At 46.2% G+C, this 26,522-nt stretch overlaps 1 protein-coding gene across 7 annotated transcripts in view; it reads left to right on the top strand.

The window, feature by feature from the left end:
- The window catches only part of KIF6 (kinesin family member 6), a 367,777-nt gene that overhangs the window by 328,596 nt on the left and 12,659 nt on the right, over positions 1-26,522 (top strand). For all 7 annotated transcript variants that reach the window (XM_075925092.1, XM_075925089.1, XM_075925088.1 and 4 more), the window contains 3 exons: positions 6,086-6,167; positions 6,794-6,929; positions 8,555-8,649. In XM_075925092.1, the coding sequence (XP_075781207.1) occupies positions 6,086-6,167; positions 6,794-6,929; positions 8,555-8,649 (313 nt within the window). The remainder of the gene's footprint in view (positions 1-6,085; positions 6,168-6,793; positions 6,930-8,554; positions 8,650-26,522) is intronic.

Here is a 26,522-nt window from a genome sequence, read left to right as displayed (position 1 = left end):
GCATTAACTCATGCGGATATACCTATCTCATAGAGCTAGAAGGGACCTTGAGAGATCATCAAGTCCAGTCCCCTGCCATCTCAGCAGGACTATGTACCATCCCTGATAGATTTGCTCTAGATGCCTAAATAGCCCCCTCAAGAATTGAGCTCACAACCATGGGTCTAGCAGGACAATGCTCAAACCACTGATATATCCTCCTTTCCCTGTAGAAAAACATAAATGTCTAACCTACCCACAGTTTTTTTCACAAGAATAATTATGTTGGTCAGGGGAGTTGATTTTTTAATTAATATAGTTTTACTGGCACAACTCCTCATGTGGACACAGTCATACTAGTATAAAGGTGCCTTCAGCTTGGTTTACGCTTAGTAGTTAGATCGACATAGCTGCATAGGTCAGGGATGTGAAAAAACACACCCTGACAGAAGTAGCTATGCCAAGCTAATGCCCAGTCTAGATGCAGTTGTGTCAACAGAAGACATGTATCTAGCTACCTAGATGCTTTGTGTTCCTGTTTTACACTGGATCTGTCTGCCTAGTGGCATCCCTCTCAATCTATCAGGCATGCTGTTGTAATGGAAATATGTGATAAATAACAAAACTTGGACTGCCCAAGTGCAGGAAAAGATATTGGTGAACCAGCAAATCAACACCTCAGTAATCACATCCTGGGGCTCTGTCCTACAATGTGCTTGATTCCTTCTCATGACTGGCTCGTGTGAGGGTATGTTCACACTATGGCATCCTATCTGCTATGGTAATTATTTAGTGCCCAATTTTATTGCTGAGGGCTACATTAACTAGCAGTTATTACAGTTTGCTTGATTGTTCTGTGAAGATGATGCTTCTCACTTTGCACCTGTCCATACCTTGGTTTTATTCATTGCTGGATTTTTGCAACTGCGTGGCACACCTGCCTCTCAGGGTTCTGAATACCGATGGCAATGTGACATTCAGACATTGGTTTGATGCACAGTTTTATTACTATCGCTTAATGCAATTTTTAACAGGCTGTTCCTTTTCACCACCAAGAACACATGTCCATCTATGTGTATATATATGGGCCCAGATATGGCCTTGTTTTTGCTCAGATTCAGAAAAGGAGGTTAGGAGAGCTCCAGGTCCGGTCCCCATTTGCTCTCCCTGGGCAGTATTCATACAAATGGGCATACATGAGGATGCAGGTTTCCAGGGTCATGGTCCTGCCTCACTGCTCCATGACCAGTAGATCTGACTGAAAATGGAATTGACTCGTTACAAATTCCTAAGGGTGATGCACAGGGAACACACACTATTGCTTCTCAAGAGCACCAGGAGTCTTTGACTTCATTGTCTCTAGTGTATACTCCACTCTGACCCACTAGATTTGTTCTACCTACGGTGACTCACATTGGAGGTATGAAGAGGTGAGGGAGGAGATCGGGGCTACGTCTAGACTGCAGAGGTAAAACAGAAAAAGATACGCAATTTGCAAAATGCAAATTGCATGTCTTTTTCCAATTTACTTTTGAAGGAGGCTTTTCCAAAATTTGGTGCATTTACGCGGCACCAAATTTCAGGAAAAATGCTCTTTCGACACATCCCTTATTCCTTGTAGAAAGAAGTTACAGGGATGGCGAAAGAGCACATTCGCTTTTTTGAAAATGTTTTTGGAAAAGTGGACACGTTCCTTGGATGTGGTGTTGCTCTTCTGGAATACCTCTGGCATCTCAGAAAAGCGGTGCAGTCTAGGCGTAGCCTAGGAGTACAAGCCTGATCCCACTAAAACCAATAAGTGTTTTACTGTTTACTTCAATAGGGCCAGGACTTCACCCAAAATCACTAAAGTTTTGCCATTATTTTTTTTTATTGCAGTGTTTTCATATAGCACTACTGAATTTTGATGCATGTTCTTCCATGAGTCCAACATTTCTTTTGATTTGTTTGTTGTTTGCTTTAGAACCCAACAGGGTTTCATTTGTGAATATACTCAGAGCTCCCACTCCAGCAAAGCCCCACTCAGCCCTACCTGCCTTTAGACTCTGTTTGGATGGAATAGAAGTTTTGTGTGTGGTTTTTGTTCACCTTGGCTTTTAGTCTGTATTTACACACTTGACCTTACGTGCGTTAGTGAAATTAAATATGTTTCAGTCTCATTTTTGATTAAGCTACAGGGTGTTATAAGAACAGATTAATGATTTTAGCTTGAGCACTGGCAGGCAAAGAGAAGTCTTTACTGCCCTCATGTTCTAGCCAGAATTCCATTCCTTGAAGCTAGGGTACACTCCTTAGACCTAATGAAAGGTTCACATATAATTTATTTTTTTGGCTGAAATAATAATTGAGATGGAAACCTAAGTGTATTGTACAGCAAATCTTTTGTTCCTTCCATTTCTCTTTAGTTAAAAAGTCAAAACTTGTTTTCTTGGGAACCTTCAGACACTCCCTACAAATAGAAAGTGTTTTTATAATAGTTGTGCTTTTTTTGTAGGTAACTTGACATTTCCTTTCATTGCAGAACTGAGCCCAGTTATTTTAACCCTTGTGGGGCAGGCTGTCTCCCAGAACAAGAAAATAAATGTGTATGGTAGTTCAGTGGAAGTTTAGTTTTAGGGCCCATTTTGACTGTCAAGCTGTCCTGTAATGGCAAAGAGCAGGAGTACCAAACTCAGGGAAGACTGTAAAGAAGTAGGGCAAAACCCCCAAATTGGTTGTGAGTCCTATATTCAGATTTCATCAACTAATTATCTAGTCTATACACCTGAAGTACTATAACAGCCTTAACATTGAGCCCCAGACAGTTATCTGTCTTATCACCCAGGTAAGCTTACCTTTGTGAAAGATGGTCCCTTACATCAAAGGTCACAGCTGGTCATCTGAAGAAGTGGGCTGTGCCCATGAAAGCTCATGATACCATCTACGTGTTTTTTTAGTCTATAAAGTGCTACCAGACCATTTATTGTTTTTTAAGTTTATCCTGTACAGTCTAACTCGGCTACTCAGGTTACTCCCAGTCCCAAAAAACCAGTCACTTACTGCAGGTCAATTGTACCTTAGATTTCACATCACAGACAACAATTGTAGCCAATCCTATAATAAACTATCTAAAGATTTATTACATAGGAAAGAAAAGAAAATAATTATTTATAACGTTAAGGCAAGCAAACACACACCCAAATGAGTTCTAGTCTTAAATTACAAAAATTAAGGGAAGTTTCTATAATAAGCCAACTCTCTGTGTCCCTTCAGGCTAAACCAGGCTAAGCACTGAGAACTCCCTTGTTTATACCTAGGAATCTTGTCTCCTCCTCTCAAGATTCCAAGCAGCAAAGAGATACAATTCCTCCTTGTGTGGTCTTTTTATTCCTTTCCCCCTTCTGCTTCATGTTGCAAATTCAGTGGTTGGAATTAATTCACTTGCACATCTTCATGTGGAGCAGAGGGCAATTAATGAAATCCTGTTTCCCCTGATGATCCCCAACAGGTCATAGGTGTTGATGAGCCTCCTTTTTCTGGCAAGAGTTGACACCTAGGGTATGTCTACACTACAGGGTTTTGTCAGAAAAATGACCATTTTCCTGACAAAACTTGAGGAACGTCCACACTGCAATTGCATTCTTCCGCAAGCAAATCGAGAGAGCAGAGGGGTTTTTCTGGCATTGGTAACCCTCATTCTATGAGAAAGAAGACTTTTTGCAAAAGAGCTCTTTGCAGAAAGGTATGTCTGGACCGGGAAGAGGGAGTTCTTTCAGAAGAAGAGGAAAGAGGAAAAAGCACAGGTGCTATGGTGGCCATTCCATCCATAGCAATCACATGCGAGAGAGTGTCCATTCAGTCTGGATGCTCTCTTTTGAAAAAGCAGATTGCTTTTTTGATGCACTTTTGCAGTGTGGACGCTCTCTTTCGGAGGAAGTTTTTTCGGATGATCTCTTCCGAAAAAAGCTTCTTCCAAAAGGAGCCTGCAGTCTAGATGTAGCCCTACTCTTGGAAACTGGTATTTCATGCTCATTCATTTCACGCTCATTCTGGTGACTAGCAGTTACAGAGCAAACCAGGCCTCTATGCAGCAGGGTGCAAGGGGTGCAAATGCATCTCCCAATGCCCCCCAGAGTTCCCCAAATGTGAGAGGGAGAATTAGCTCCTCTTTGTGTCACATTTTTGCTTAGAGTGTACTGAGCATGCTCACTGGAATGGAGCATGCTCAGTAAGAGACACTGTGGCTGCTACACTCCGTGCTCAGAATTTGCTACTTAGAGTGTACTGAACATGCTCACTGGAACGGAGGGCCTTGACATGAGCTGGCATCTAGTCTGCCAGCATCACACCATCAGAACACTCTAGCATTGTGGTGTAGAAACCATCTAGGAACTTGTGACTCCACTAAGACCTAAAGTATCGTCTACCTCCTGACTTTTCAGCAAATGTTGGGGAAACTGCCACTGAAGCACAGGTATACTGTCCAGCAGCAAGGCTAACAAAGTTAAATAAAAAATAAAAAGATCCTAAGTTGCTTTGCATACATTTTAGACTCTATCCGATGGCAGTATTTCCCCTCACATTTCTTTTTGCTTCATCTAACCTCTTGCAGCACATCAAGTTTCAAGCAGTTCTCCTTGTTTATATTCAGTAGTTGAATGTAGTGCATATCAAAGATAATCTTCCCCACAGTTTGTAGATCAGTGCTCCTTTTTGCTATTCTAGTCCCAGGCACTTCCTCCCAGACACCCAACTTTGGGAGAAGGGTACACTTTACTGGGGCCCAGATGCCCTGCGGGGGCCCAGCCCAGGCTGCAATCCCTAATACCATGAGGAACAAGCGAGGCTAAATTGTAGATCATGCCTGAGTATATTTAGAGAAATGTATTTCCCTGTATCTATGCATCTATTGTCCAGATCTTGCAAGATTTGCTGGAGCCAATCAAAAGCTGTGTTAGAGCAATTTCAAGTAACATTCTGAACAGTGAGCTTTTTCTAGAACAGATAGTTCATGCTTGTGCACTTAAACTAGGCCTTGTTGTTTGAGACAGAGAAGAGATTTGTGGTCCTCTATGTAAAATGGTCTGTCATATGAAGAACTATCAGGTCCAGAGTTTCTTGTGCATAAGTGGAAGGGAGGGACAGCCAGTGAGAGCGGCAAAGCACCATTTGGCAGGGAGAGCAGTGCTGCTGCTTCTTCTAGTAGGATTTGCAGGCCCATAATATTTGTTAGGGTGCATCTACACAGCACCCTAAACTCGAAATCAGATACGCAATTTGCTCTATGTAAATTGCGTACCTTATTTCAAATCTATTTCGAAATAGCTTATTTTGAAATTTGGCGCATCTACATAGTGACAAATTTTGAAATAACGTCCTATTTCGAGACATCCCTTAACCCTCATGGAACAAGAGTTACCAGGATACCAAAATAGCATGCCCATTATTTAAAAAAATATTTCAAAATACCAGGAGGCATGTGTAGATGTGGGATAGCTATTTCGGGATAGCTCTGATATCCTGAAATAGCTGTGCAGTGTAGACATACCCTAAGTGTCTAATTCGCTCACTATCACACATACATCCTATATGCCCTATCTGTTGGTAGCAAATAATACAAATCAGGCAGCCAGAAGCATAAGGAGGTAAAAGAAAGTACTATACACTTGTATTCTGTGTTGTAGTTGAATTCAACATATTTGAAAATATAGACAACATCTCAAATATTTAAATGGTATTCCTTTATTGTTTAATTGTGTGATTAATCATGATTAATTTTTTAAATCTCTGTGGCCCTAGTTTTAAGATGTAGAGAAATGTCCACAAGTGACTACACTGAGAAAGACAAGTTAATTTTTCTATGTAATTTACAATAAGGGCCCAGTTCTGATTTTTCATTCATATAACTCCACATTAAGTCCACTGAAGTCACTGGAGTTGGTGTGAGTAAAATCATAAAAAGGCCCAAGGTAGTGTTTGGAACCCAGATCCCCGGTGGGGAAGAATTAGTGGGACCCTATGATACAACTTAGCACTTGTCAGGTTGTTATGCTAATTTAAATGCTTTTCTCTTTTTCATCCCTGCTCTGAATGATCAGAGCTAACCCCTAATAACTTCTGTTTGTAGGAGTTGCCAATCCTGAAGAGCTGAATGAATCTGATCCCAAGGAAGAGAAGCTTCGAACACAAATTGAAGAGGAGAAAAAAAGGTGTTTCTACCTCATCAAGTACTTCAAATATCAATTGAAAATGGCATCTGGATATGCACAGGGTGTCCCCATAAGACTTCAGTACTCACTGCTAACCTCAGTTTTGCTTTGATATTACAAAAATGCCATCTTTCTGGTTCACAACTAACTTTCCACTCTCAGTCAAAAATGTCAGCAGGTTTCCTGTAAGATATAATAGCACATCAATGGGAAACCTGTAAGCCTGGTCTGGCAGTCTAAAAATAGTACAGTGTACTAACAATGAGAGTTTGGAGCTTGTTCATTGGGAACAGAATTAGATATTTGCTCTTTGGTCCTGAACAGATAGGGGTTGTGAGTGCTACCAAGACAACGTATTTATCTATCTATTATTTGCTGCTGTGGCTGATTCAGGAGCAATAAATTATTTGCCAGGGTAGAGGTTTTGTATCTGTGATCATAAGAAGCTCTAATAAAATATGAGATATTTTCTCATCCCTGGCTTTGAGAAGTTGTTTTGAAGTTCAGGGTTGGTAACTGCCCTGGGTAGCATAAAACCACACTAATGATCTGTTGACATGTTTTCCCAGAGTCAAAAATAAACCTTGTATGATCTGAACAAATGCTTTTCTTCTTTCTCACTGCAGTTATAAAACAATGTTCAATCGCTTGAAAGGGCTGAAGATAGAGATTGAACACTTGCAGTTTCTTATGGAAAAAGCAAAGGTGAAGTTGCAAAAAGACTTTGAAGTCTGGTGGTCTGAAGAGGCATCAAATCTGCAGGTATCGGAGTGTCTCCTTCAACACTGTGCAAGTGTAAAATTAAATCTGTATGTGTTGCCTAAAGAAACCATTGATTTGATAGGAAGTGGATTATTACAGCTGAAACGCTGGGTCAGTTCATCTCTCTCTCTCTGGTGTAAATCAGAACTCAATACAATTATAGTAGTGTAAAGCTGGTGCCAGTGAAAGGACTATCAAGCCCTTTTACCCCACAATGGGTATGTCTACACTGCAATGCTATTTTGAGATAGCCCGAAATAGCTATCCTGTGTCTTAACAGTAAGCCCGTTATTTCAGGCTCACTATTCTGATGTCCCTGTAAAGCTCATTCTACGAGGAGTAAGGGATGTTTCAGAATAGCGCTTTATTTCAAAATTCAGCACTGTGTAGATAGTGCCGAATGATGAAATAGCATCGAAATAAGATACACAATTTGCGTAGCTCAAATTGTGTCTCTTATTTCGAGTTACGGTGCAGTGTAGATACACTCTATGTGCTCTAGTTTGGCACCCTTTGAAACATCTTCCAAAGAAGCCGTTTTCACATAAACCCTAACTCAAAAACAGTACATGTTAATCATGTTTTCAATTCCTTTTAACTTGATTTTAAACTTTTTACTTCAGAAACACCTGTCTGAGGAATTTCAAATGGAATTAAAAGATCTTGATGACATTTGGCAACCTGCCTGTTCTGAGATGGGGAAAGGCTTCCTCAGGAAGTTGTTCACTAGCATACTGAGTACAGTTGAATGATCCATTTGATTCCAATGAATTTTAAAGAATGTAAAGTGATTGGAGGAGACTTAGGGCCATATTATCTCTTACTACTCACCAAAATTAGGATTTACATGGGATTTGGAAGATTACGGTCACCACCAATAGCACATCCACGAAGGCCCACACAGCAACTGATTTCCACCTTCCCCTGGTTCTGATGACTGTTATAGCCCTACAGATCTTCTACGCTACCCTGTGGTTCACCTGTTCTCAGTTCACAATGCCAGCACGGTTCCTGGCTCTCCAACCAACTTTTTCCAACTGATACTCAACTAGCTTAAATGCAAGCTTTGGTAGCAAAAGAGATGTCAAGTCAAAACATTTTAACTATGTGGTTGGCAATGGAGAGGAGAAATTAAGGATCTTGACTGCAAACACTGCCTTTCAGAGAACCGTGTGAGGTATAATCCCTGTATTCACTGTCCACAAGAGAGGCTCAAGATCAGTCTCTCATGATTCATCAGTGGAAGATTTATAAAACTGGATGAACTAATAACTTTGATTCCTTGAACCCTGACCTATCTAAAGATCTATACACTCTAAGTAACTCAAGTCAGCCAACACCTGCTGAGAATTTTTGAAAACCTGAAACCAGAGCTCAGAAATTCTTAAACAACTCCTAACCATTTTCTCCTAATGCCTGCAGGAGTTCTTATGCCAGTGATAAGATCTGCAGGAGGATGCATATGAACTGGAAAGTATTGTGTGGTTACAAGGCTTTGGCTGTGATTCCTGAAAGCACTGAGCATTGGCCTAGCTCTGTTGCCATCAATAATAAAACTCCCATTGACTTTAATGGGAACAGAATTAGGCAAAAGAATCCTACCCTGCACATTTCTGTTTCTGTAGAGCCAGCAAGAGAAACCACCTACGAGCAATTCAGCAAGTGCCTTAAGGGCTTCCCCCCAGGTTCTTGAATCCCAGCAAGATCTGTACAACAACAGGTAAGCTGAATGGTTTCTTTCCCTTACTCAGACACCATCCATGTAGCTAATTACAGTATTCACTGGCACTTTTGCCTCTCAGCTCTTCTTTAGGTAACAAAAACATTTTCTATGGAAAACAGCTTTGTAAAAAGTATGTACTGCTGAGGTCCCACAATGATGGGCATGAAATGTATAAATAGATACAAAAGAAGGGTGGCTTGTTGTCATGTGAAACCATGTTTTACTGTTAAAAGTCCCCTTTGTATTAGTTATTGTTCTTCACTTAACTTTGCTAACAAATCTGATATCTCAGACTAGGGAAGCATTTTCTAAAGCTAGAAAAGGCAACAATCTTTCCCACCCTGTCATGTGTTTCTTTTGATTTCAAAGCCTACAATTTTAGGATGAGAAGATAACTGTTGCAATCCATCCATTTTGTGAAGTGATGTCATTTCACAGATGGAGAGAGAGTTCTCACATGAATCTACCAGTTTCCATGCTCAAAGATTCAACCGATGAACACACTCTGTTTCAGTGTGTTCATCTTCTTCTCTCATCCCCTGCTATGGATAGCCTCATTCCCTGTTTATAAAGATACCGTACTACAGCAATGTACTTGGCTTTGGAACCACTCAAGTTACCTCATGCGTGCCAGTAAATATTGAACATTGTGCTATGCATGTGGCTGAGACACAAGTTAATTTGTACTTTGACATTATTACATCTATGTGCAGTGGGTGCCATAACATATATTGTATTATAGTAATACATTTACCATGGTATTGGAAGTATTTAGAATGGGGAATGTTACAAATACAATAGTTAATGTACCCACTGTAAATGATCAGTGTGTGTCTGCTTACAGCATTTTGCTTAGGATAAAGAAAAAGGGCTGCTGAACTGAAAGAACTGAAGAAACCCAATAGGGAAAACATGATTTATCCTGTGTAATCTTTACCTTACACTGGAGGTATCCCATTGTGCCTGACGTGTTTGTATTTACTGTCATCCTAGTCATGGAGTTCTAGGTGCTTTTTATATATTCTAGGCCTAAGTCATTAAGCACCTTGAAGGTGAGAACAGAAGCCATGAACTGATGTGATGTTCTATGAGGAGCAAGTGTAGTTGTAATTTTGTTTTCCTGGATCTAATTTAATCTTTGGTGATACTTTTTTAATGACATTTTGAAATTCACTGTTCTTTTCTCATTGTTTCATAGAGAGTTAATTTTATTTTATGTTAAGCTCTTTAAACCAGTTACACAGATACATTTTCAGTGCATGCATGCATAATTAGAAACACAGCTCTTTTAGGGCACGTCTACACAGCAAAGCTAAATTCAAAATAAGGTATGCAACTTGAGCTACGCTAATTGCACAGCTTAAGTCGAAATAGCTTATTTTGACTTTTGGCACTGTCTGCACAGCAGTTATTTTGAAATAGAGCACTCTTCCCATTAATTATCATCGTTATATAGGATGAGACTGTGGCTATAACTTCCCCTCTCTGTTACATAGTCCTGGTTCACAAATGGCCCTTTGTTATCCAATTCACCAAGAAACTGGCAATATTTTTGTATAAATTGATACTATCATCATCACCATCAGGCAGACTGGTCACAATACTGGAAGCTGACATGAATCATACACCAAGCAATGTTGTATGTAGATCAGTGGAAATAGGACATATGAAATAAAGAATAAGAGATATTTTACTAAAAAGTATACCTGCTGAAATTCCCAAAACATCTGAAGGAAAAAGCACTCACTTAAACACATTGTCACTAGCTTAGTATTTCTTAGCTGCTCTGCTCCAAAACACCAGGAGAATGTCCTGTTGATCTGGGTGGATGGGCATTCCTGGATCCCTCTATCCCATTGTTTTCTATTTAGGCAATTTATCAGATTTGTATCTTCATCTTTACTCTCTCAACGAATGACTGCTAGTGAAGGCTGGAACTGTTCACAGAGGCAGCCAGCAGTTAGTTTTAGCAGTGGCCGGCGATGGCAGGAAGATGTGAGCTACACTGCGGGCTTACTCACGGAACAAGCCAGCACGGGTAGGCTGTCCAGCATGGAGCTTGCCACTGGCTGCAGGGACAGGACCCAGGCTGCCGTGCAGCAGCGGGAGAGGCAGTTGCTTTGCTCCGGTTACAATATCATCCTTATGGAACCTTCATGCACTCTGAATATTTAGATTGACTGCTAGTGAAGGAGGGAACGGTTCACATATTGCATGCGCATTGAGGCTAGAAAATGTTGGTTCTTATACAAATCATCTGAGGGTATGTCTACACTATACAACTTTTAGCAACACGGCTGTGTCAGCACAGCCATGTCACTAAGGGTATGTCTAGACTGCATCCCTCTGTCGGCAGAGGGATGCAGATTAGGCAGGTCAACATGGCAAATGAAGCGGGGATTTAAATATCCCGTGCCTAATTTGCATAAACATGGCCACCATTTTTGCTGACTCAGCACTTTCTTGGCAAAAAGTGGCAGTCTAAACGGGGATCTGTCGAGACAGAAAGCCTTTTTCGACAGATCCTGTAAACCTCCTTGCAGAAGGCATAAGGGATGCAGTCTAGACATACCCTAAAAGTCAATCAGTGTAAACACTGTTTGGTGACACTTCTGATGACAAAAACCTTCCACCCCCCATGAAAAGCATTTGCTTTGTTATCAGGGAGAGCACTCCCTCTAACAAAGCACTGGTTACACTACACTTGCCTTGGGAAAGCTTTTGTGGTGTGTGTGTGGGAAGGGGGTTAAGCACCTGTGCCCAACAAAAGCTTGGTTACACAATTGCCAGTGAGGACAAAGCCTCAGAAACTCCGGAAAGTTCCCTTCTCTCATTCCAATTTCCATGAGCTGTTGGTGCAGTTGGGGCTGGTGGAGATAGGACCCCAGTTCTACCTACTGCCCCGCCCTCTCTGCTAAGGCCCCACCCCCCATGGGGAGGGGAGAAGGTGGGGCAGTGCAAAGTGTGCCCTAGCGTCCCCGGAGCACTGCGGAGGGGAAGAGAGGTGAGCGGGAGTGTTCCCCACCTCCCCAGAGTAGTGGGGGAGGGAAAGAGAGGTGAAGGAATGCATGCATGCAGCACAGCTCCCCAGCCTCCCTAGAGCACTGGGGGGCGGAGGAGGAGGCTGCGTGGCACTGATCCCAGAGCACCAGGGGAGGGAGGAGGCTGCGCAGTTCCAGTCTCCCCGGCCCAGAGCACAGGGAGAGTGGGTGCTGGGAACAGCAACACTCTGCCCCCAGAACACCTACTGCCGGTATTCTGGGGACAGAGTCTGGGTGGGACCATTGGCTTCCTGCTGTGTGGATGCTGCCAAGGCTTGGCTTAAGGTAAGCATTTTACATAGCTGGAGTTGTATCCCTCATGCCAGCCTTCCTGGTCGAGTGTAGACCAGGCCTTGGATGTTTTTGAAAATGTTACTCAAGGTCTGAAGTCCTGCATTGATTTGATAGCTCTGAAGAAAGTAGAATTTGTTTTGTGTCTTGTTATTCCATCATAATAATAGTGTATCACACATCACCCATTTTCTTAGGCCTTTGTAACACCCGGACACAATAGGGTGAGTGAGCTAAACATGAAATATTAAACAGCTATTGAAACTGTATTTTCTATTTAACTAATTTAAAGTGAGTGTCATTTCAATGCAGAGGATGCAAGGGTTAAAGAGAAATGTTCAACCCCAGAATCTACAAACTGCTCATTTGAAAACATCTTGCACTCTTGGGCCCAGTATATTCTGCAAAGCTGAACCTGGCATGATGTAACACAGTAAAATATTAGTAATAAATGTCTTTCCTTTTTCAAGTTCTCTGCCAGAAACATCAATTTATAAGCCAAAGTGAATAAACCACTGCAGGGTTAAAAAAGCAAGAATACACCAAGCCCACCACCTAGCGGAAACATACTGCTCCCGAATAATTCCATCTGGTAATTCTCTCTTAATACTGGCATAAGCAACACTGCTGTATATGCTAACCCCATAGACACAGGAAAGCTGCTGGACAAGGGGAAAATGATATCCCCTCACAGAAATCTGCCTTCTGAATGGCATGTCTCCAGGGGAAGAATGTGCTTTTGCAGTAAGTATTGCTAGAATCAACAAGCCCACATACATAGGTCCTCACACAGTTTTTATCCCGTCTCCCTTTTATTTCAGTAATAATCTTGCCTGTGTAAAGGCTGAGTAGAAATTGAGTTAAGGCCTCGGCATTTGGCACAGTATAAATTTAAGAAGAGAAAAAATCCACAAAATGCATTTCTAAAATATACCAAAATACTCCATCATGAAATTAAAACTCCTGCATAGAAACTAAAATGGTGCATTATCTTTTGATTCTTTACCACCTTAGGGTATGTCTACACTACAAAGTTAGTTCGAACTAACTTTGATAGGCGCTACACTAGCGCTTCGTTAGTTCGAACTTAATTCGAACTAGCGGAGCGCTTAGTTCGAACTAGGTAAACCTCATTTTACGAGGATTAAGCCTAGTTCGAACTAGCTAGTTCAAATTAAGGGCTGTGTAGACCCTTAATTCGAACTAGTGGGAGGCTAAGGCTTCCCAGGTTTCCCTAGTGGCCACTCTGGCCAACACCAGGGAAACTCTATTGCCCCCCTCCCGGCCCCGGACCCCTTAAAGGGCCACGGGCTGGCTACACAGTTTGTGCCAGTTGCAAGGCTGCCAGCACCAGTGCCAGCAGACCCTGCACCTGCCACACTATGAGCCAGCCACCCGAGGACACCCAGCCCTCCACTGCTCCCCAGGACCAGCCTGGCGGCTCCCAGGAGCCTGCCCGGGGGCGCAAAAGGCGGGCGCCCGCTTGGTCAAGTGCGGAGATCGTGGACCTCATCGAGGTTTGGGGGGAAGCCTCCAATGTCCACGATCTCCGCACTAGCCACAGGAACTCGGCCGTCTATGGCCGCATGGCTGCCTCCCCTCTCCCACCCTCCCCTCTCCTTCCCCCCTCCCCACTTATGTTAAATAAACATACGTTTTTGTTTGAAAAACAGGTGTCTTATTTTACAGTAGGTAGGGAGGGGAAAGGGGAAGGGGGGTAGGGTGGAAGAAGGCCCCAGTGGGGCATGCAAGGGAGAGGTCAGTCCTCCTCCTCCACCAGGAAGCTCTCCCGCAGGGCTTCCCGGATACGGACGGCCCCCCGCTGGGCTTCCCGGATGGCGGCGGTGCGGGGCTGACCGTAGTGTCCAGCCATGCGGTCAGCCTCAACCATCCAGGCTGGCAAGAAAGCCTCCCCCTTTCGCTCACACAAATTGTGGAGCACACAACATGCTGCCACCACGGGAGGGATGTTGTGCTTGGCCAGGTCCAGACGGGTGAGAAGGCATCGAAAGCGGGCTTTCAGTCGCCCAAAGGCCCCCTCCACCACGATGCGGGCCCTGGTCAGCCTGGCATTGAAGGCCTGGTGGGAGGGATTGAGGTGCCCCGTGTAGGGCTTCATCAGCCACGGCTGCAGTGGGTAGGCGGCATCCCCCACCAGGCACACGGGCATGTCCACGTCCCCGACCCTGATGTGGCGGTCGGGGAAGAAGGTCCCGGCCTGCAGCTGCTGGCACACGGAGGAGTTGCGGTACACCCGGGCGTCGTGTGCTTTGCCGGACCAGCCACATTAATGTCCGTGAACTGTCCCCGGTGGTCACACACGGCCTGCAGGATCACGGAGAAGTACCCCTTGCGGTTGATGTACCGGGACGCCTGGTGTTCCGGGGCACGGATGGGGATGTGCGTCCCGTCGATGGCCCCCCCGCAGTTGGGGAAGCCCAGGGCGCCGAATCCCCGGATGACGGCGTCCGGGTCGGCGAGGCGGACCACCCTGCGGAGCAGCACCCGGTTGATGGCCTTGACCACCTGCGGAGAGAGACATAGCAAAGCGCCAATCAGTGGGGCGCCCGGGTGGCTGGGAGCGTTCGTGCCCTGGCAGTGCCCCGCGCCCCACTCCCGGAAGCAACCCCCCTGGCGGCGTGTAGTACGGCTGGGACAGACCGTCCCCTCCGGTGCGGGGCGCTTTCGCCTCCTCCCGCCCCCCCTTTGTGCCTGGGGCGGCCCATCCCCTCCTCACAGCCCCCCTCCCCTCCCCGGCTCAGTGGCCGACGAGTGCCCTACCTGCATGAGCACCGCTCCGACGGTGGATCTCCCCACACCGAACTGGTTCCCGACGGATCAGTAGCTGTCCAGCGTGGAGAGCTTCCAGAGGGCGATGGCCACCCGCTTCTGGAGGGGGATGGCAGGCCTCATGCGAGTATCCCTTCTGCGCAGGGCAGGGGTAAGCCACTCGCAGAGCTCCAGGAAGGTGTCCCTCCTCATCCTGAAGTTCTGGGTCCACTGTCGGTCGTCCCAGCGCTCCAGGACGATGCGGTCCCACCAGTCGGTGCTGGTGTCCAGACGCCAGATGCTGCGGGGCACACCGGTGCCGGGGCACCGCCGCGGCTCCTCCACGGCCCCCAGGGCGGCTAGGCGGAGAGGCAGGGGGCTGACATGCACCAGGTGGTGCCAGGCAGCCTCGAGCCATTGCTGGCAGGCTTGCAGCAGCAAGTCCAGAAAGTGCACCAGAAGGTGCAGGGCGAGCTGGGCTCCATGTTGCCACCTGCGGCGGCCCCCCCGAAGGGAAGCACCGACACAGACGAGCACAGAGACCAACGCTTTGCTGTCCCTCGGCGAGGTTGGCAAGGAAGCAGGAAAAGCTGAGAACCGGCTGTCCGGGGGGATCCCTTTAAGCTCGAACCTCAGATAGCCTCAGACAGCAGCCACACAAAGCAACTACTGACCTGATGCCCTGCCAGAACCGGTTTCAGCCGCCCTTAAATGCGCCCCTGCGTCCAATCAGTGTGGACGCGCTAGTTCGAACTAGCAAAACGCTAATTCGAACTAGTTTTTAGTTCTAGATGCGCTAGTTCGAATTAGCTTAGTTCGAATTAACTAATTCGAACTAAGTTAGTTCAAATTAGCGCTGTAGTGTAGACATACCCTTATTTATCACTCTGGACTAGTGGTTCTCAACCAGGTGTAAGCTGACTCAGGTATATATAGAGGTCTTTCAGGAGTACATCAACTCATCCAGGGTATGTCTACATTACAGCACTAATTCGAACTAAGCTAATTCGAATTAGTGCATCTAGACCTAAAAACTAGTTCGAATTAGCATTTTGCTACTTTGAACTAGCATGTCCACACTGAGTGGACCCTGAACCGAGGTTAAGGATGGCCAGAAGCAGTGCCGGCAGGGCATCAGGTTAGGACTTAGAGCGTGGAGCTGCTGTCTCAGGCTAGCCGAGGGCCGTGCTTAAAGGGACCTGACCCCCACCCCGGACAGACAGTTCTCAGGGGTTCCCCGCTTGCAAAGCAGTCCTGGCTTGGAGTGCCCTGAGTGACCACACTCGGCATATCACAGCACTCGGCCATCAGCCCGGCTGCACTTGCTGCAGGCTGCCATCTGGAGGGGGGGTCAAGCAAGGGGCTTCAGGAGAGCTTCCACCCTGAGAAGCCCACAGAGCCACCGCAGTCCTCCCCATCGGGGGCTCGTACCCCATTCCTCCCTCACCTCCTTCCACTTACCCCTCCCTAGCCCCCCTTCCTGATGTACAAAATAAAGGACACGTGAGTTCAAAAATAGAAACTCTCTTTATTGAACAAAATTCGGGGAAACTGGGAAAAGAAGGTGGGAGGGGGAAGAAAGAGGGTGGGAGAGGGGAGGGCAACTAAAATGATCAGGGGTTTGGAAAAGGTCCCATATGAAGAGAGGCTAAAGAGACTGGGACTTCTCAGCTTAGAAAAGAGGAGACTGAGGGGGGATATGATAGAGGTCTATAAAAGCATGAGTGGTGTGGAGAGGGTGCATAAAGAAAAGTTTTTCATTAGTTCCCATAATAGAAGAACTAGAGGACACCAAATGAAATGAATGGGTAGCAGGCTTCAAACTAATAACAGAAAGTTCTTCTTCACAAAGCAAATAGTCAACCTGTGGAACTCCTTGCCACAGGAGGCTGTGAAGGCTAGAACTAGAACAGAGTTTAAAGAGAAGTTAGATAAAGTCATGGAGGTTGGGTCCATGGAGTGGTATTAGCCACGGGGTAGAAATGGTTTCCCTGGCCTCTGTTTGTGGAAGGCTGGAGATGGATGGCACGAGACAAATGGCTTGATCATTGTTTCGGTCCATCCCCTCCAGGGTCCCTAGGGTTGGCCACTGTCGGCAGACAGGCTACTGGGCTATGTGGAGCTTTGGTCTGACCCAGTATGGACATTCTAAGCTCAGGGTCGGGGGTCTCAATGGACCACCTTGATTTTCATGCAAACCTGATCCCGGATGGCTAGGCTGGCAGGTATCCTGCCCTAGACGGTCACTTTCCTGTGCCTAGTGCGGAGGTCGTGGATGAGGTCCACGATCTCCGCACTAGACCAGGCGTGCGCCCGCCTCTTGCAGACCTGGGCAGGCTCCCGGGAGCCGCCGTCCTGGTCCCAGGAAGAGCCGGAGGGCTGGGTGGCAGCGGGTAGCTTGTTTGTGCCGTGCCAGGTGCAGGGTCTGCTGGTTGGGTGCTGGCAGGCTTGCACCTGGCACGGGCACCGTAGCCAGCCTGTGCCCCTTTAAGGGCTCCGGGGCCGGGAGGGGGGCAGACGAGTTTCCCTGGTGGTGCTCAGAGTGGCCACCAGGGAAAGCTGGGGAGGGCTAGCCTCCCACTACTTCGAATTAAGTGGCTACACAGCCCTTAATTCGAACTGCTTAATTCGAACTAGGCGTTAGTCCTCCTAGAATGAGGTTTACCTAGTTCGAATTAAGCGCTCCGCTAATTCAAATTAAGTTCGAACTAGCAGTTTGTATGTGTAGCGCCTGTCAAAGTTAATTCGAACTAAAGGCTGTTAGTTCAAATTAACTTTGTAGTGTAGACATATCCCCAGATATTTGCCTAGTTTTACAACAGGTTACATAAAAAGTACAAACTAAAATTTCAGACAGACAATAGCTTGTTTATACTTCTCTATGTACTATATTCTCAAATACAATAAGTAGTCCTGTAGCACTTTGGCTTTGCCCACAAAAGCTCATGATACTATATATATTTTGGTTCATCTCGAAGCCCTGGTCTACACTAGGGACTTACAAGTGGAGCATCCACACTACCAAGCCCGTTATTTTGAAATAAGGGGCTGGTTATTTTGAAATAATAACTCCTGTTTTCCACAAAGAATAATGCTAATTTTGAAATTGCTATTTCAAAATAGCATGAGTGTAGATGCTCAGCTGCTTCTGTTTCAAAGTAACTGGCCTCTAGAGGCCTATCAGAGCTGCACTTGTGGCTGCTCTGGCCACACACCTGACATCTCCAGTGCTCCCCTTCACCTGCAGAGCTTAAAGCAGCAGGCTGAAGGAAAAGGGCTTATGACATGTGGGGACCTTTCACAGCCTCGTGCCACACAGCACCCATCCCAGGAGCCATGTTGGACTTCACACTCCCTCTGAGCCCCCCACAGCTGCCAGCACTCCCACAGCACCCTGGCCTGCCCCTGGCCAAGGAGGAAAGAGGGCACCCGTCTGGTCTGGTGCAAAGATCCTGGACCTCATCGAGGTCTGGAGCGAGGAGACCAGCCTCCGGGATGTCTGCCCCATAAGGAGGAACGCTGATGTCTATGGCCAGATGTCTGCCAACCTGGCAGAAAAAGGTCACATACAAACCCTCAACTAGGTCTACATGAAAATAAAAGAGCTCCGGTAGGACTACAACAAGGCCAGGGAACAAAGTGGATGCTCTAGGGTGGTTCTTCACACCTGCTGCTATTACAAGTAGCTCAGTGCCATCCTAAGAGAGTGGCCTGTCACACCCACACACCATCGTTGGTGAGTCCAGGAAACACCCATCATCAATGGAGGTTGTGGAGGACAAGGAGGAGGAGGATGAGTAGGCCAGCCAGGCCACCATGCCTGCCAGCCACGAGCTTCTTATCAGCTTGGAGCTGGTCTCCCCATCCCAGGGTGTCTCCCAGGCCTCAGAAAATCCTGGCAAAGGCACTTCAGGTGAGTTCTATAACTTTCCCTATACACATGTGGGAGAAGGCAGTGGTCTGCGAGCAGTGTTCCCTCTAACATTTTCTATTCTTGGGCGGGTTGAAATTTCTTACGTGCAACACCAGTATGGAGGCAGAGTGTGGATGTGCACCCACCAGTACAAACAAAAACCCTAGACATAAATATATATTTTAAACAGTCCATAGGTGTGGAATATATTAAAACAAGGGATAAATAACAAGGAGCAATGCTTATGATCTTTATTTAATATGAAATCAAATAAAAGGAAAATTAACACTGCCCTTAAAATGAGGAGTAACATTAGGTCAAACCAACAGGTTTGGTTCAAACTAACGCCTCCCGACGCGCACTTTCACTTTCGAAACAGCTGTTGATTGGAGTAACGCACTGGCGAGATCATGCTAATGAAGTGCGGAATATTTAAATCCCCACTTCATTAGCAATTTTGGTAGCCTACATTTGCATCCCTAATTTGAACTAGGGTGCAAGTGTAGACGTACCCTAAGATAACACCTATAGAACAAATTTACCAGGGGCTTCAGCTTTCACTGTTCCCAAGCGCGAACAGGAACAGCAAACAGGAGAGTTTGGAGAGGGAGTTCTCCAGGTAAAAGAGGAGTAAAAACGGGACCCTTGTGGTAAGTGGCTGTCTGGAGTGTGTGTTTGTGTGTGGGGGAGTTATTTGCAGTGTGCTGAGCTTGTGTTTGTCTGTTTGGTTTGTTTGTTTGTTTGTTTGTTTGTTTGTTTGAAGGAGCTTCTAAAAGGTTTGAAATCTAGAAGCCTCTGTTAATTGGCTGAGCCTCAGTCAGGGGGAGGGGCTACCAGGGAGAGCGCGAACAGGAACAGCCAACAGGAGAGTTTGGAGAGGGAGGTTAGAGGGCACCAGTGACTTCTGACCTTCTTTAAAACATAACTCTTAGAATAATCTATATTCCAGAGGTTTAAAAAGAATCCCAGTTTATACTTAAACTTATTCAGTAGAAAAATGGAGACAGAAGCCCTGCAGCAGAGTGAGGGCTATCCTGTTTATTGCGTCGAGTGTAACATGTATGATTACCTGCCCTGTGAGTGGGTGGCATATGTGTGCACCCGTTGCAAGGAGCTCCTGACCCTCAGAGACCGAGTTCGGGCTTTGGAGGCCAGGGTGGCTGAACTGGAGGAGCTAAGGGAGGTAGAGAGCTATGTTGATGAGACTTTCCAGGACACTGTAGTACTGTCCCACCTCCAGGCTGAGAGCCCCAGTGCTCTTAAGGAGGATGAAAGTCTCAAGGCAACAGAGCATTCAATGGGAGCAGAGGGAAACCATCCCGTAGTTGGGACCCTCCTCCCAGAGGATGTTGCGGTATCCTCTCGCACTGAGGATACCTCTGAGGGGGAGGGAATGCCAGTTAGGAAGAGGCAGGTGTTAGTAGTGGGTGATTCGATCGTTAGAAACATAGATAGTTGGGTTTGTGATGACCGGGAGAACCGTATGGTCACTTGCCTGCCTGGTGCGAAGGTTGCGGATCTCTCGAGGCATCTAGATAGACTTATGTGCAGTGCTGGGGAGGAGCCGGTGGTCGTGGTACATGTAGGTACCAATGACATAGGGAAGGATAGGAGAGATGTCCTGAAGGCCAAATTTAGGCTGCTAGGAAAGAGACTGAAATCCAGGACCTCTATGGTGGCGTTCTCAGAAATGCTTCCAGTTCCACGCGCAGGACCAGGCAGGCAGGCAGAGCTTCAGAGTCTCAATGTGTGGATGAGACAATGGTGTAGGGAAGAGGGGTTTAAATTTATTAAGAACTGGGGACACTTTTGGGAGAGGGGGAGCCTATACAGCAGGCATGTCCAAAGTCCGGCCCGCGGGCCAAATGCAGCCCGCGGTCGGATTTAATACGGCCCCCCGCTTCTCCCGGCTCCCTGGTGCTTTTTTTAACTGGCGCGCTCAGCGCGCCGCTTCGGGCCGCCGCCGCCGCCGCCGCCGCGGTCCCAAACCCTGCCCCTGCACTCCGCTTTGGGGCTGAGAGTGCAGGGACAGCCCCCGCTTCCTCCCCCTCTCCTGGCTCCCCGGCGCTCCTCTGACTGGCGCCGCTTCCGGCCGTGCCGCCGCCGTCCATGGCGGCCGCTGCGGTCCTAAAGTCCACCATGTAGGGCACGTCCGCAGCCCCGCTCCCCCGCTTGGCTACGGGTTCGCCCTGCCCCCGGGCCGCTGTGAGGCCAGCGTGCCCTGCGCTCTCCGCCCGCCTCTGACCCTGCAAGCCCTCTACCTTGGGGCTGAGAGTGCAGGGACGGACTCCGCAGCTGCTGAGATCAGGGACGGACTCCGCAGCTGCTGAGATCAGGGACTGCCTTTGAACCAGACCTAGCCTATGTACTGCAGTCCAGATCTCAGTTTCACCCTTCACATTAGTGTAGGCAAGTTTTTTTTTCAATTGAGATGAATACATTGTAAAATCTCAGTTAATGTCAGTTGGTCTAAATCAGTTATAAATATATTTGGACACAACATGTATAGTTGGTGTTATGTCGTTTGCCGTTTGCAATAAACTTTGCATAAAATAGTTAATTTGCATTTAATTTTAATGGTTCAAAGAATGTCAGGCAAAATGGTCGGCCCTCACGCATGTTCACTTCATCAAATCTGGCCCTCTTTGAAAAAAGTTTGGACACCCCTGCTATACAGGAAGGATGGGCTCCACCTAAACCAGGGTGGAACCAGACTGCTGGCACTAAACATTAAAAAGACCGTAGAGCAGTTTTTAAACTAAGAGATGGGGGAAAGCCGATTGGTGCGGAGATGCACGTAAATCAGAGGGAGACTTCTCTTAGAGGAGAATCCATTGATAGAGATTCTCTAAGCTGTAGTCAGAAAGAGAGGTGGGGAGAGGGCGAACCATGGGCCAGGGCAGACAAACAACCGCATATAAATGAATCCAATGCATCAGGGAAGGGCACACAAATAAGCAGTGGCAAATTTTTTAAGTGCCTGTACACAAATGCTAGGAGTCTGACTAATAAGATGGGTGAACTAGAGTACCACGTATTAAATGAGGAGACTGACATAATAGGTATCACCGAAACCTGGTGGAATGAGGAAAATCTGTGGGACACAATCATACTGGGATATAAAATATATATAGAAAGGATAGAGCAGGTCGGATGGGTGGCGGAGTGGCACTGTATGTGAAAGATAATGTAGAATCAAATGAAATAAAAATATTAAGTGAATCAACATGTTCCATAGAATCGCTATGAATAGTAATTCCATGCTCCAATAATAAGAAATTAGCAGTAGGGATATATTACTGACCACCTGACCAAGACATTGAAATGCTGAGGGAGATTAGAGAGGCTAACAAAATAGAGAACTCTATAATAATGGGGGATTTTAATTACCCCCATATTGACTGGATACATGTCACCTCAGGAAGAGAACCAGAGATAAAATTTCTCAATGGCTTAAATGACTGCTCCTTGGAGCAGCTGGTGCAGGAACCCACAAGGGGAGAGGCAATTCTCGACTTAGTCCTGAGTGGAGTGCAGGATCAGGTCCAGGAAATAACTTTTACAGGACCGCTTGGGAATAGTGACCATAACATAATAACATTCAACATTCTTGTGGTGGGAAGAACACCTCAGCAGTCCAGCACCCTGGCATTTAATTTCAAAAAGGGGAATTACACAAAAATGAGGAGGTTAGTTAAACAGAAATTAAAAGGCAAAGTGACTAGAGCCAAATCCCTGAAAGCTGCATGGAAACTTTTCAAAGACACCATAATAGAGGCCCAACTTAAATGTATACCCCAAATTAAAAAACATAGCAAAAGACCTAAAAAAGTGTCACCGTGGCTTAACCACCATGTAAAAGAAGCAGTGAGGGACAAAAAGGTATCTTTTAAGAAGTGGAAGTCCAATCCTAGTGAGATAAATAGAAAAGAACATAAACACTGTCAAATCAAGTGTAAAAATGCAATAAGAAAAGCAAAAAAAGATTTTGAGGAACAGCTAGCCAAAAACTCAAAAAGAAATAACAAAATGTTTTTTAAGTACATTAGAAGCAGGAAGCCTGCTAAAAAACCTGTGGGTCCCCTAGATGATTGAGCTATAAAAGGAGCAATCAAGGACGATAAAGCCATTGCGGAGAAACTAAATGATTTCTTTGCTTCAGTCTTCACGGCTGAGGATGTTGGGGAGATTCCCGAATCTGCACCATCCTTTGTGGGTGATGAATCTGAGGAACTGTCCCAGATTGAAGTGTCATTAGAGGAGGTTTTGGAACAAATAGAAAAACTTAATGTTAACAAATCTCCGGGACCGGATGGCATTCATCCAAGGGTTCTAAAAGAACTCAAATGGGAAATTGCTGAGCTAATATCTGTGGTTTGTAACCTATCCTTTAAATCGGCTTCCGTACCTAATGACTGGAAGGTAGCCAACGTGACACCAATATTTAAAAAGAGCTCTAGAGGCGATCCTGGCAATTACAGACAGGTAAGTCTAACTTCAGTACCGGGCAAATTAGTAGAAACAATAGTGAAGAATAAAATTGTGAAGCATGTAGAAGAACATAATTTGTTGGACAAAAGTCAACATGGTTTCTGTAAAGGGAAATCCTGTCTTACTAATCTATTAGAGTTCTTTGAAGGGGTTAACAAACATGCAGATACGGGAGATCCAGTAGATATAGTATACTTAGATTTTCAGAAAGCCTTTGACAAGGTCCCTCACCAAAGACTCTTGTGTAAATTACATGGCCATTGGATAAGAGGGAAGGTCCTCTCTTGGATTGAGAACTGGTTAAAAGACAGGAAACAAAGGGTAGGAATAAATGGTAAATTTTCAGATTGGAGAGGGGTAAATAGTGGTGTCCCCCAAGGGTCAGTCCTGGGACCAATCCTTTTCAACTTATTCATAAATGATCTGGAGAAAGAGGTAAACAGTGAGGTGGTAAAGTTTGCGGATGATACCAAACTGCTTAGGATAGTCAAGACTGTGAGGGACTCCAAGAAGATCTCACCAAACTGAGTGATTGGGCAACAAAATGGCAAATGAAATTTAATGTGGATAAGTGTAAAGTAATGCACATCGGGAAAAATAACCCCAACTATACGTACAGTATGACGGGGGCTAATCTGGCTACGACAAATCAGGAAAGAGATCTTGGAGTTATCGTGGACAGTTCTCTGAAAACTTCCACGCAGTGTGCAGCGGCGGTCAAAAAGGCAAATAGGATGCTAGGAATTATTAGGAAAGGGATAGAAAATAAGACCCAGAATATTTTACTGCCCCTGTATAAAACTATGGTACACCCACATCTTGAACACTGTGTACAGATGTGGTCTCCTCACCTCAAAAAAGATATTTTGGCCTTGGAAAGGGTTCAGAAAAGGGCAACTAAAATGATTAAGGGTTTGGAACGGGTCCCATATGAGGAGAGGTTAAAACGACTGGGACTTTTCAGTTTAGAGAAGAGGAGACTGAGGGGGGATATGATAGAGGTCTATAAAATCATGAGTGGTGTGGGGAGGGCCTATAAAGAAAAGTTATTTATTAGTTCCCTAAATAGAAGAACTAAAGGACACCAAATGAAATTAATGGGGAGCAGGTTTAAAACTAATAAAAGAAAGTTCTTCTTTACACAGCGTGTAGTCAACCTGTGGAACTCCTTGCCAGAGGAGGCTGTGAAGGCTAGGACTATAACAGAGTTTAAAGAGAAGCTAGATAATTTCATGGAGGTTAGGTCCATAAAAGGCTATTAGCCAGGGGATAAAATGGTGTCCTTGGCCTCTGTGTGTCAGAGGCTGGAGAGAGATGGCAGAAGACAAATCGCTTGATCGTGTCTTTGGTCCACCCTCTCTGGGGCACTTGGTGCTGGCCACTGTTGGCAGACAGGATACTGGGCTAGAAGGACCTTTGGTCTGACCCAGTACGGCCGTTCTTATGTTCTTATGTTCAAGGCAACACAAAGTTTCAAAATCACTTTTATCCAAAGTTTTGTTCTATGATATGTTTCGTCTCTCACAATGTCTCCTCACAAGGTTCTTTCCCATCCCCCAAAAAATCTTTACCAAATGTTTGCATACAACCAAAAAAACTGCCCCCAACCCATTTGCAGTCTCTGCACATGTAGGCTGTGGCTGTCCTGTTTCCTGCGGCTAGTGAGGGAAGCTTTCCAAGCATGGAACTCATCAGAGAGCTAAAAAAAAGTAGGGGAACCTAACATGATCAGAGAAATGGCTGAAACTGGGGGTTGTTTCCATTTCCAGTGACAGCGCAGGGAGAAGTTTGGTCTTGCTCTCACTGGAGGAGATACTGACCTGATTCCAAACAGGGAGAAAGTAAGGAAGCATAGCAGAAGGGGAAGAGAGAGGCGCTGTCTTGTTACCATGAAGCAGAGGGGAGGGGTGCAAATTGGAGAGAAAGGGGGCAAAGTACCAGGCAGATAAGTAAACAGGCAACTGAATGAGGAGTGTAACACGGGAAAACGGAATCCCTATCTGGCCAATTCCTCAATGAGAGGGCTAGGGGATAAGCAGGAAGTGGGGGCTTCCATCCTGTTAGCAGTTCACAGGGCAGGGGAGAATTTGGGAGCAAAGCAGAGAAATTGACCTGATCTGACTGTGCCTGTTACTTACCCAGATTTTTCCACATGGCCAATGGCAGGCAATGAAGCACCGATCCCTCCTCACCTTCAGCTGGCAGTTCAAGATCTGGGTCACATGATCCTCCAAGTCCTTCCTGATTGGAGAACTTGCTCCTCCCTGGCAAGTACAGTCCTTCCACAGGAGTGGTGAAGGGATGGAGGTCCAGAATAGAGACTAGAGCCAGATCCTCCATTTGTGGCAGGCAGCAGCAGCTAACCCTAACCCTAAATCCCTCCAGGGGTTGCCGGGGCCCCAGAACATATGGAGGTGGGACTTCTTGGCAGCCAAAGCCTCCCAAGCTACCCAAAGCAGGCGCCAGTCCCAGCCTCATCCTAAGCCTCCCACACTCCTCCTCCCCTCTTCCCCATTCCAGGTTCTTTCCCTAGTCCCTCCTCTGTTGTATATCCCCCAAATAAACAGAGGATTTTTTTGAGAGAGGTTTCTTTATTTACTGTGCAAGGGCGGGGAGAGAGGGGGAGAGGGAAAGCAGAGGAAGGAAGTGGTGGGGAAGGAAAGGCACACAGAGGGAATGCAGGGGCCCTTTGTGCAGAAGCCCAGGAGAGAGTCTCACACGTGGCCTTGGCTGAAACTCTCCCTCAAGGCCTCCCGGATGAGCACAGCCTCCTGATGTGCTCTCTGCATGGCACTGATGTCCAGCTGCTCATAATCTCTGGCCAGCCATTCAGTCTCTGCCCCCTACCCTGTCAGGAAAGTTTCCCTCTTGCTCTCTGTAGGTTGTGGAGCACACAGCAAGTCACCTCCACATATGAGATATTGTGCCTGCTCATGTCCAGGCAGGTGAGGAGACTCCTGAACCTCCCCTTTAGGCAGCCGAAGGCACACACCACAACCATGCGGCACCTGCTCAGCCTGGTGTTGAAGTTCTCATTGGTGGGGTCCAGACTGACCATGGAAGGCTTCATGAGCCAGGGAGCAAGGGGTAGGCTGCATCACCCAGGATACAGATGGGCATGTCCACATCTCTGACCCTGATGGTGCAGTCCTGGAAAAAAGTGCTGGCAGGTGTTCTGGAAATTGTGGGCCTCGTGCACCTTCCCTGACCAGCTGACGTTAATGTCCGTGAACTGTCCCTTGTAGTCCACAAAGGCCTGCAGCACCACAGAGAAGTGCCATTTTCTGTTTATATAGTTCAAGTCTCAGTGGTCGGGGTCCAGGATAGGGTTGTGAGTGTCATCTAGGGCCCCCCCGCAGTTGCGG

The sequence above is a fragment of the Pelodiscus sinensis genome, chromosome 3 (assembly GCF_049634645.1).
Source record: "Pelodiscus sinensis isolate JC-2024 chromosome 3, ASM4963464v1, whole genome shotgun sequence".
Classification (NCBI taxonomy): domain Eukaryota; kingdom Metazoa; phylum Chordata; order Testudines; family Trionychidae; genus Pelodiscus; species Pelodiscus sinensis.
The sequence above is the reverse complement of the archived record's forward strand: the minus strand, read 5'-3'. Positions and strand labels throughout refer to the sequence as shown.